Source organism: Lycorma delicatula, chromosome 7 (assembly GCF_047948215.1).
Source record: "Lycorma delicatula isolate Av1 chromosome 7, ASM4794821v1, whole genome shotgun sequence".
In the NCBI taxonomy this organism is placed as follows: Eukaryota; Metazoa; Arthropoda; class Insecta; order Hemiptera; family Fulgoridae; genus Lycorma; species Lycorma delicatula.
In genome coordinates, this window is record NC_134461.1 from 15,326,172 (window position 1) to 15,338,573 (window position 12,402).

Sequence of the window (12,402 nt, forward strand, 5' to 3'; positions counted from 1 at the left end):
TTGAATGCTGGATTGAATAACATTATTAAGTTGATAGACATCTTTAATCTTTGCGGCAAGGATAGCTCGTTCACTAAGCCAATCGTAATTTCTATGATTCATTTGAATATCAGAAAATACTTTTTTGATCAGTTCTTTTTTCAATGTTACTAAATTACAAAAATTATTAGGAAATGATATTCGTCTATATGTCTCATCGAGTGGCAGCTGCCCGTTTCCAATGTCCAGTAACTGTCGTGAGAATACCTCAGCTGATGGCTCATTCTGCAACTGGACACGCATATTCGTAGTCAACTGCAATGTACGTACGTGTCGCCACAGTGTTGAATATTTCAGGCAACCATTTATTTCGTCTGGTGGTGTCGATTGAGAAATTACAGGCAATGTTTGCCTAAAATCTCCTGCGAGTAATATCAAAGCATTCCCGAATGGTTGAACGTTGCCACACAAATCTCGTAACGATCGATCAAGTGCGTTAAGCGATTTTTTATGTACCATCGTGCATTCATTCCAAACAATGAGTTTACATTTTTGTAATACTTTTCCCATACAGGATGCTTTGGAAATATTGCACATGGGAGTCTCGATGATTTGCATGTTTAATGGCAACTTCAGAGCTGAATGCGCAGTCCTTCCACCTGGTAACAATGTCGCAGCTATTCCAGACGAAGCAAGAGCTTCGTCTGGCTAATGTCTATGTCATTTTTTGATCGAACCATTGCTAGAATCAATCTAATGAGGAATTTTTTCCCAGTTCCTCCTGGCGCATCCAAGAAGAAGGTCCCCCCAACTCCGTCATTTATCATTTGCATTATGCGATCATAAATGCCTTTCAGTTCACGCGTTAATTTAGGAATGTTTGATTGGACATATGACTGAAGATCACCAATGTTGTAACTCTGTTCACTGCGTAAATCCACATCAAATGAAACAATCGTAGCTCGGGTGGGTGCTGGCATTCCCAATTGACTAAGAACTTTATTTGCATTAGCTAAGCACTTGTCTTCAATATTTATCAATGCTTCGTTACAAATGTCTTCTGTAAATTCAGACAAAAGTGAATATTTAACCTAAAAAAGGATTTTTTGGTCATTATGTAGGGATATTATTTTCTGTGTATTTGGTTATTTTGACTTTTTTTGTTTGCATAGTCTTAATTCTATCTGGGTTATAAGAAAGTTAGGTGTTTTAATTTATTTACTGTAAGTCATCCTTCTTGGTGGCTTTTCTTTTTGTTTTGGTGTTTTTTTTTTTTTTAATAAAATACAGATGTTTTAGCTGTTAAATATAATTCAAAGAAATTTGTTACTTAATCACTTGTGATTTTGTTTACATTGGCAACGGTCATACGGGCTCTTTGTGATTGGTCGTTGTGTTTGACAGCGGCCATCTTGTATTGATCTGATTGGTTTTCCTTTGTTTACATTTCCAAATTAAAAATGTACAAATTAAAAATAGATAGATAGATTTATTAAAAATAGATGAAAACAATCTTTGATGCGGGGTTATATATCGTGCTAAAATTTGAGTTCAATCGGTGCAGAACATTTTGAGTTTTTGAAGCGTACACAAACGAACTTAACATTTTTATATATATAGATGAAATAAAGTGTACTGTCATGTAACTAAGACTGCCAGCTTCGAAGGTGTGAGTGGTAGCATCTCAGCCTTCCACACAGAGGTCCTGGGTTTGAATCCCAGTCAGGCATGGCATTTTTATATGCTATAAATTTCCATTTAGGCTAAATGATTACAGCAGTCGATGTCCGCACATCTCACTAAAAAAAATCTGCTCCAGTCATTTTAAAGAGCAGTGAAGGTTTCATTCAGATATTCCAGTATATAGTTTTTGTTATCAGTGATGCTGACCATCATCATCATTGATTGAAAACATCATTGATGTTTTAATGATCAATGACGTAAATAAATAAATATGTACAATTGCACATACAAGGTCATAAAAGAAAAATGTATAAAACACATTAAACATCAGATACACTCTAAAAGAAATTCTTGTATGTTATATTTGGGAAATACATTTTTATTTATTTATTGTTTATTTTCATGATTGTTTTTTTTTCAGCCACTGTTCATTTACCAGCTGAAAAATTTAGCCATTCAGATGATGAACCTAATGAAATAGTTTCTAATAAGAAAAGAGTTATTCTTAATTCTTCTGATGAACTTTTTGCTGAAATCAGGTAAAATATATTTTTTTTTATTTATAAAATTGTTTTGTGCCTTAAATCCAAACTAGCCGAATCCTCCCTAGATCTGGTTGATTTCCTGAACTAGCATTTACTTAAATAGATTGCTACGGTTAATGCTAAATTATAATGTAACTAAATATTTTTATTTTTTTTTTTTTATAGAGATAAAAATTTCAATGGAGTTGGTCCTGCATTAAGTCGTAAAGCTAAAACTATTTCATCTGAATTTGAAGAAAGACATGGAGATAAAACTGTGCAAGAAATGAAACAGTTTGTTGCTAGACTTCCTTATATGCTTGCTACAAAAAAGTCACTTGCAACCCGTTAGTATGAGTTTTATTTAATCTTTTGTATAAGTAGTTAATCTTTAGTTACTTTTTTTTCTTTTTAATATTTAATATTTTATTTAGTAGTTCATGATTCCATATTTGTTTCATATTTAAAATGTGCCAATCATTTACTTGGCAAAAGAGAGATTTGCTGAAGGGATTTAGAGATCCGCCTGGGTTTTTCCTGTTTTTTTTTGTTTGTTTTTGTTGTGTTGGTTTGTTGATTGTTAAGTTATTGTTATTTTTATGTAGTTATCTTACTGTTTTGATTTATTTTATGTTATTGTTTCATTAATGTTATGTTATTTACTGTTATCTTTTGTCCGTTGTGTGTCAAACTCAATTAACCTATTCCGGATAGGTAGTTTCAGTTCTTTCCCCTGTTAGTTTTTTAGTCTTGTTTAAGACTTGAGATGTGTTTTGTTAGAGTTCTTAGTTAGTAGTACACTGATGTGAATGTTACTTGTGGCATTCACATTGGTGGCATCCTGGCTGAGGTTAAGACTGGAAGATGTCATAACCAAGGTATTGAAAATGACCTCTGGTAAACTCCATAAGGGCTAGGTATGGAGGGGATGGCTTAGTGACCGTAATCATCACATGGGGGTGTCTTCCCCTACGGGATCAGAATGATTAATAAGTATTCATTATTTTCTGTTCTGTGCATCTTTTGGTTTCAATTTATTTTGTAAATCTTAATTATTGCTTTTGTACTCTAATATGTGTTTTTCCTTAGGTTTATCCTCTACTTTTTATACTCTTACTAAATTGACCATTTTCTGAGTAAAAATGAAATATACAAAGTAAAAATATGGATCAGTAAGAAAATTGATTGCATAAGATAACTAAGTATAGGTAAAGTACTAGGTAATATATGGAGATATACTGATTTGTTATAAAGAAAGAAAAATTATAGCTAAAACATTAAGCCAGTGATTCCCAAACTGTGCGCCGTGACATCCCATGCAGCCACAGCCTCTTCACAGGAGCACCGCAAAATAGTGTAAAAGCTTCATAATTAATTGAACCAAGACATTTATAATTATTAATTTAATGTTAATAAAGTAAAAAAAATAATGAAGATACATGAGTTTTATTTATTTTTATCTCTTACTTACGGGTAGTCATACTTTTATTTAGGGTAGGGCGCCATGGAAAAATTTTAATTCAAAAAAGGCACTGCAACTCGGAAAGGGCACTGCGACTCGGAAAAGTTTGGAAACTACTGCTTTAAGCAACTAATGAGTGTATTTCAGAGTAGCATATTGTCAGGCCTGATTTTCTTTGGAACATGAAATGCTATATCAATCAAAATTTTGTCAAGATTTGGTTTTGCCTCCTAACCAGCATTTGTTGTTAGGTTCTTAATGTCTTTATTTCATAGCATGGCAAACTGGGGTTTTACACTGTCTCATATTATTTAATGTGTTGGTCACCTCAAGAAGCTAGGATACAACTGAGATTTCAGTTAAAATTTCTGGATTATGCAACTTTCTCACTGTAATCTGTAATAATAATTTAATTTAATATGTAAGTTTATACCAGATTCTCATATGAATCAAGCAAAGCATTATTTTGAGGTGATTCTTGAAACATTGCATTGACTTCATTGTTGGTAATGAATGTAATGATATTTGATAATTTGTAATTTGCAGTATTGTAAAATTTATCCATATGCATATTTCTAATGAATTTGTATTATATTTGATGCATGTTATTTGTTCTCAGAGATGATGATCATTGCCATAACTTTGCCACATTAATAAAGATATTTATCCACTTTAGGCCATTAGTTTTTAAAACAAGTACCCTGATAGATTTGTGGTACACTGCAGATTATGAAATTATTTATAAAAGTTTTCATGTAATATTGATAAAACAAACATAGTGATATAGTTTTATTTCTACCTGTATCGGTTAATAAGTGATAAATAAATAAATAATGTACTTTTGATTATAGTTCAAGTAATTGTACTGTTGGTTTTTCCAAATGCTTTCAGATACAACAATTGCTGAATTGATAAAAGAAGTTACCGATTCAGAAAAGTTCATGTCTTCCCTTCAAACTGAACAAGATTTAATGCTTGGAATTGATACTGATAAAATTCATCCTTATATTGAAGATTGTATCGCACATCAAGATCCTTTAATTAAGGTACATGTGCATATATATTTTTTTCATCATCCATTTTATGAATCTTGATTTATCTTTTTCACCATAACTATACATCATTATACGAGGGTAAATCAATTATAAATGAGATTTTTGTTCCTGAGCATCTACGATTGGTAGGACTAGGCCCGAATTCTAGAACGCATGGGTGGGGTCATTAGGAATGGTAAGAGCCAACCATTCCACACTCCCAACCAATTTGTTAGTAACGCTCATTATGTCAACAAGTCCATTATAGCAACAGGTGTATCTCTCCACTGCGCAATGCATAATTATAAAATTTCTTGCTCATGAAGGAGTTCGAGCGATGGAAATTTTCCGGAGATTGACTGCACAGTTTGGGGACCAAGCATTGTCAAAGACTCATGTGTTTGCTTGGCTTAAAGAGTTCAAGGAAGGATGAGAACGAGTGAAAAATCAGGAACCCGATCGCCGTCCTCAGACCGATTACAGATAAAAACATTCACACAGTTCGAGACATTCTTGAAGACGATCAGTGGGTAAGAGTATCCAAAATTGCAGAACAGGTTGGAATAGGTTATGGGAGCTGTCAAATGATTATTACAAATGACCTATAGTATTGTAAAGTGTGTGCTAGATGGGTCCTTCACCTTTTGATTGCAGATCAGAAGTTGAGATGTTTGGAGATCTGTCAGAGGGTTACAGTAAGGTTTGTGAAAGAAGGAAGCATTTTTGAGTCAGATCGTCACCTGCGACGAAATGTGGGTCCATCACTAAGCTCCCCAGTTGAAACAAACCAGTATAGAGTGGTGGAGGAAAGGGGAGACAGCCCTAGTGAAAGCTAAGACTCGACTGTCAGCTGGCAAGGTTCTTTCAACCTTTTTTTTTGACCGGTGAGGCATTTTGCCCATGCAAAATGCTCAGTACTGCTTACTACTGCAAACTGTTGAATGAGGTGAGGTGACAAAAAACGAGACCAATCGATTCGAGAGGCCATCCTCTTTCACAACAATACCAGGTCCCATACTGCAGCTCTAACAGTCTCAAAACTAGAAGAAATGCACTGGACTAACTTGATCATCCTCCTTACAGCGCAGACCTATCACCCTGTGATTTTCATTTGTTTGGGTCGTTTAAAGAAGCTCAGGAGGGCAACAATTTGAAGATGACAAGAGCATGGAGGGATTCATGTGCAATTGGCTTCTGACCCAACTAGCTTCATTCTACAATGCTGTGATAAAAACCTTCCTTCTAGCTAGGTAAAATGTATTTCTAAAGCAGGAAACGTTATAGCAAAATAAATTATATTTGCCTTTTATTTTTCAATAAATACATATTTTTAAAAATAAAATCCTGTTTATATTTGATTTAGCCATGTACATACTATTTACACATTTCATTATTTCATTTGTTATATGAGGTGTGGTTCAAAAGTAAGGAGCAATGAGTTATAAAGAAAGATTGGCAGCACGGTTTGGTTAATGCATGTGCAGTAGCTTTAAGTGGTCTTTGGATGTGCAACCATCACGTTGCCATCAGTTCATTGTTGTTTGTCTTTGTGAAACATTGTTTAAAATGAGTGCAGTAATTACAATCGGTTAATGTTTCTGTCACCTCAAGAAGCTGGGACACAACTACCCGTGAATTTCAATTAAGATTCCTGGATTAAGTAACTTTCTAACTGTAAAAGATAATAAAAATTTAGTTTATAAGATTGTACAACATTTTTATACGAGTCATGCAAAGCATTATTTTATTCTACTGAGGCAGCACTTGAAGTTGTGAAGTTCGATCAGTAATTAAATTTCTAAATGCAAGAGGATATAACGCTGGATGAAGATTCACTTTAAACGCTGAGGTCAAAGCTAAGACAACAATTTATATTATAGAGTCTGACAAATCATATACTGAAGTTATTAAAAAGTTGAAAAGTCATTAGTCTAAATGTATCAATTTCCAAGGTGACTACATTAAAGAATGAAAATAATCTCTGAAAGAAGTTATGTGTTTTTTGTCAGGCTGAGAACTTTCTGAACAGTTTTCGTAATTGGATTTTATAGTTATATGATTCATATGAGATTTGTAAGGTATAAAATGTCAATTTATTAATTTTCTTCTTATAATCATCATCATTATTATTATTATTTATTACAGGTTTTAAGATTGATTTGCTTACAATCTGTTACGAATAGTGGATTAAAACCAAAAATAATTGAATATTATAAAAGAGAAATTGTCCAGACATATGGTTTTCAGCATATATTAACATTAAATAATCTTGAAAAAGCTGGACTTCTTAAATTGCAGGTAAAATTTTACTATTTATTTCACTATGATTGTTTTTGTTTTATTCTCTTGTAATGATTATGGATACAAATGGTTTATGGATTATTGGAGAAGGTTCTTGTAAATTAAAGTATTCATACTGATTTTTAGTTAACTTAGTAGTAATTTTTTTAGTTGGAAGTGTAGTACACTTTCCTTTATTATTTTAATTATACACATTTATTCAATTATTTAATAATTTTTTATAAATGAATATGTATTTAATATTCATTTTATCTGTTTAAAAATTTGTTAAACTTATCTGCAAACTTGATTACATGTTATTGTTTTGATTTTGCTGCATTTTATTTTTTCTTATCGTCATTAACTACTTCATTACAGATTAACATTTCATTGGAAATTGACAGGTCAAACAACTTTTACAGTAATTTTTATTCAATAATAGTAAATATAACTAATTCTGTATGTCTAAGGTGATAAATCTAAGTTTGTATAAGGCAGTGGTTAAATGACAGTTTCTGTATGATATAGTTGTTTAGTGGCAAAAAACTTAGGAAGTTGTTGCTAAAGATAAATTAACATTCTTACAAGGATTTGCTTGACGTATTATCCACCTTGAAAACCAAGTCAATATTAACCTTAGAAAGACTTGGGGTTCATTTTATTTGATCTCTGTATTTTAACTGGACAAAAACCAAGAACAAAACTGTATGGGCAGTTGAAGAAATGATTATTTGTTAATGGTTGTTCCTCAGTAAAAAATAATCCCTTGCTATTTTTAGGAAGGGGATTCCAATAATTAATTGCAAGGTAGTAAAACTTACCCACCGGGTTGGTCTAGTGGTAAACGCGTCTTCCCAAATCAGCTGATTTGGAAGTCGAGAGTTCCAGCGTTCAAATCCTAGTAAAGTCAGTTATTTTTACACGGATTTGAATACTAGATCGTGGATACCGGTGTTCTTTGGCAGTTGGGTTTCAATTAACCACACATCTCAGGAATGGTCGAACTGAGAATGTACAAGACTACACTTCATTTACACTCATACATATCATCCTCTGAAGAATTGTCTAAACGGTAGTTACCGGAGGCTAAACAGGAAAATGAAAGAAGGGTAGTAAAACTTAGCAAGCATAGATCTTTTGTAATTCATACCAGAAAGACAATCATTAGAATGAACACTTAAAAATTACATTCAGTACTGAATCTTAAAAAAAGGAGTTTTTTTATTTATTACTTTAAATGAAAATCACTTTGCAAAATCAACTTGTGCAATTGTATATTAATTACAGTGTGGTTGTTTAGTGATGGAAGAGAGTCCAGAGAAATTGTTTTAAATGTAAGTTTATTGGTAGATATTCTTTTAGTATAAAATATTTGGAAAAAAGGAATACCTAATGTACTGGATTTCTGTGGTTATAGTCATATTACGAGGGATATCTCTAAAGTAAAGACCACTGGGAAATTTTTCTCCTTAAGGTTGGCGAACCTGTGTCGTTCATGGCCAAGTTAGTAATGAACATACTGCGTTGTTGTCTGTAAGTTGTCATATTGTAGTACCTTTGATTATATGTGAGTTATTACGTTATAAAATGAATAGGAAAATGGATGTTGCCACCAACTATGAAATACGTAGTCATATGTTTTTTAAACCATCAAAACGTTTCATGCAAAATCAATTTGTCTTGTCAGGCCAACCACTGCTGGAGTGTGCCATTATATTCAGTTAATGGTCAGAGAACTTTATTGAAATGGGTAATCATATTCAAATAAAAGTATTTGTTATTTTATTTGGATTTGGATGTAGTTTTTCTGCAGTATCAAGATTGTTTCTCATAAAATCCTATGTAATGTGTCATTTACATCAGTCAGTTTGAAGAAACCTTGGGATATTTTTAAAGAGAACCTGAGAATCTACTGTTAATGTAAAAGCTAGAAGGTGAAACCAGTTTTTGAAGCTATTTACCATATCAGTTAGAAATAACAGAAATGATATTCATGGCTCATTGTTCTTCGTTAATTAATGTACAACAAGCATCCTAAGTAAAAGTGATAGGCCACTTTCCAGCTGTTAATAAAGAAAAAAGTACATGATTTTTGGAACATTTTTCATGCAGGTTGACTTGGGAATATGTAGCTCATGACATCTAAATAAACAAAATTTTCTTTGGGAACTAATATACATGAGTATTTTTTTTTTTTAGTATGTTAGCAAAGTTTCAGTCTTGTATAAGGATTTAGGAGTTAAGATGGTTTTTTAAATACATTTTATTTCCATTCCTGAGGAACTTAGTTAAATGGCTCAAATACTTACATTCTTGTATTATTGCAGCAGTAAAGAAAAGTTGAACAAAAATTTGGTACATTTGGGTTTTTTCTGTTAATTAGTGAAAGAAGTTAAAATTCAAAAATAATGTTTTGTTTCTTAGAAGTGTAAAATATAACTAAACAGTCAGTTAACTGGGGCCTGTATGTGCTTCTTGATATTATTTGTACTGCCACAGATTACTGAATTCTGTAATTTTTTTTAATGTGTTAAAACAAAATATTTAACAGTTATTGATGACAGTTTTTTGTATAATTTTCAATAATATGTTGTTATATACTAAAACATATAATATACCTTATAATATTCTTGAGTAATGACTGATTATTTTTCTCTTAATTAATGTACTAAATTGTTTCAGTTAATACTATTGCACACTCATAACTACTCCGAATTACTTCCAAATGTGAACCGAGTGGGTTGACTTAAGGTACAGTTGAGTAACTGTCATCTTATTATATAGGTTAAATATATGAAGAATACAATTTTAAAAAATTGCAATTAAGCAACTTAAGATAAGCAATGTTTGAACCATTTTGCTAAATCCCATTTGATGAGAAATAAAAACATTTTTAAAAACTTCTCTAGTTCGTGGACTCTACACAACAAAGCTGAAACGTAGTAACAAGTAACAAACTAAAAATATGTCTGAGAATATCTGTTGCAAATTCATATTTTGTTTTATTGTAAAGGATATGTATTGACTAAAAGATTTATCTTTTAAACTAGTATCTCAAGATAAACATCGTGAGGAGGAATTATAAAAATGGTAATTGAAAATAAAATTTATTTTCACATGAACTTATTTTGTTAAAATGTAGATTTGCATGAATATATCGTTATGAAAATTGAAGCTCCTTTAGGGATCAACAAGTCTTCAGGCATTAGTAAAGAATGTAGGTATGTAGAGTGTACTGACATTGCCTCTTACTCTTTCTCAAACACACACACACACACACACACACACACACACACACACACACACACACACACACACACACACACACACACACACACACACACACTCACTCACTCACTCACTCACTCACTCATGCACACATTAAATGTGTAACTTCTTTGTTATATGAACAGCTTTATAAAAGTATTTTCATCGACTTGTTTAATGATTTTTTATTTTTATTTTTTTCAGCAAGGAACCAGAAATTATACACTTTTAAGGAAATTTCTACAGTTAACTGTTGAAGATGGTAGTGAAATAGCACCACGTGATATAAGCTATGTACATAGTGTTTATGCACCATTAAGTGTCAGGCTAGCTCAGCATCTTGGTAAGCCTGGTGGATGGCGTGGACTTGCTGATGTTTTATCTGTTATACCAGGTCCAACTATTGAAGAAAATCAACAGTTACCTCTTGGACAGCAAGCTCGGCGTAAGATAATAAATTATAAGTAACCATACTTATAAAAGGATATACTAGAATAATCTTTTTCAGTATTGCGTTATAGAATGAAATGCATTCACACTGTTCCCTTTTTTAATAACCTGCTTTAGAAACTCTTTTACAATGCCAAAATTATAAAATAATTGTAGTACTTCACTAGGTCAAGAAAGTTTGGAAAAGTTGAGAACAAGTTAATGTGGCAGCTACCGCATATATATATGTATATATGTTTATATTATATACTAAAAAATTAATGATTCATTTTAAAAATCACGTACATTGTAGCAATATTCTTATTCCTCTTTATGTTCTTAAGGTAAACATTTATGTACCCATATTACTTGAAAATTACTAAGAGTTACGTTTGCCTGTATTATAAAGTATGCTTGTTTTTCAGTACATTTGTGGTGAAAAAAAATTGTGCATGATTAAATTGGCCAGTGGTTATCAAATTTTTTTGTTTTTAAAATAGATGTGCTGATAATAAGAAATCTGTTAGTTCTTACAAACAAATTAATTGTAGTTGGCCCACTGGCCAATAAGTAAGATGGGCTAAACTTTCTGGTTGGTCTGATATAATGAATGACTCAAAGAAAATAAAGTTTGATTTGTTAATTTTATGTTATTTGTATTCATGGGCTTAAAAGAAAGTTAGGAATATTTTTTCAACTTCTCTCTTTACTTGAAAGAATTTCTAATGATGAAAGCTGTCAAGTTTTATGAATATTCATTTGTCAGTACACTTTTCCCACTTTATCATGTTTAATTTTTTAATGATCATAGTATTGTTTAAAGGAAACTTTTTATTATATTAAACAAAAATTAATCATATAATTAATAACTTAGTTTGAATATATTTCTTTTGTCTTCAGGAGGATCTTTAGGCAGTGTATCTTCACAAAGTGATACGGCTAAAACTATCTTAGTTTTCTTTTTGGGTGGTTGTACTTTTGCTGAAATATCTGCTTTAAGATTTCTTTCGCAACAGGAAGATTGTGAGTAGTTTATAATTGCTATTGTTTCTATTTTAATTTCTTAGATTTTATTGTAAATTATTAAGTTTTGTTAATATTGATTTAATCTGGAATGTTCATTATCATTAAGTATTCTTATTTACATCTATTTTTCATGTAGGAAAATAACAAAGAAAACTGTTTAGCTTATGTAGCTATAAAAAGTATTGAAAGATAAAGTTGGTTAAAAATTGTAGTGAAGTATCAACATCTAGACCCCGTTGAGCATAATTTTGCTACATCTAGACTGAATCTGTAAACAAATTTTTTTCTACATATATGTAATTTTAGTATTGTTTGGTTGAGTTTTCCTGTTACTTTTAATAGATATTTTGGATACAAAATTTTATAAAAGCAAATTTGTTAATAAAAATGAAATTATACAATATAAGAAGAAAGTCTAGGAAACAAGAGAGGATACTACAGAATGGAAAACTGTGTTAATACATCCTTTGCACAAAAAGGGTCATTAGCAGGATATTAATAGATAATTACAGGTTATTAGAGAATCACTACTGCCAGTAGCTTATAAAATATTTTTTTAAATACTATTGAACAAACTTGAAGATACCTTGGATAAACAGTTTTGTAAGTATCAGGGTCGATTTAGAATAAGAAGGCCCTGTTCAGAACAAATCTCCAATTTAAAGTCCATAAAACATAACTCTAAACTGTAGCACAGCAAAACTGTTAAAGCACTAAA

General features: G+C 31.5%; 1 protein-coding gene across 1 annotated transcript in view; it reads left to right on the top strand.

The window, feature by feature from the left end:
- The window catches only part of car (vacuolar protein sorting-associated protein 33A), a 49,606-nt gene that overhangs the window by 29,755 nt on the left and 7,449 nt on the right, over positions 1–12,402 (top strand). Inside the window, exons 6-11 of the mRNA XM_075371020.1 lie at positions 2,084–2,201; positions 2,373–2,533; positions 4,540–4,694; positions 6,828–6,980; positions 10,434–10,674; positions 11,559–11,681. Of these exons, the coding sequence (XP_075227135.1) occupies positions 2,084–2,201; positions 2,373–2,533; positions 4,540–4,694; positions 6,828–6,980; positions 10,434–10,674; positions 11,559–11,681 (951 nt within the window). The remainder of the gene's footprint in view (positions 1–2,083; positions 2,202–2,372; positions 2,534–4,539; positions 4,695–6,827; positions 6,981–10,433; positions 10,675–11,558; positions 11,682–12,402) is intronic.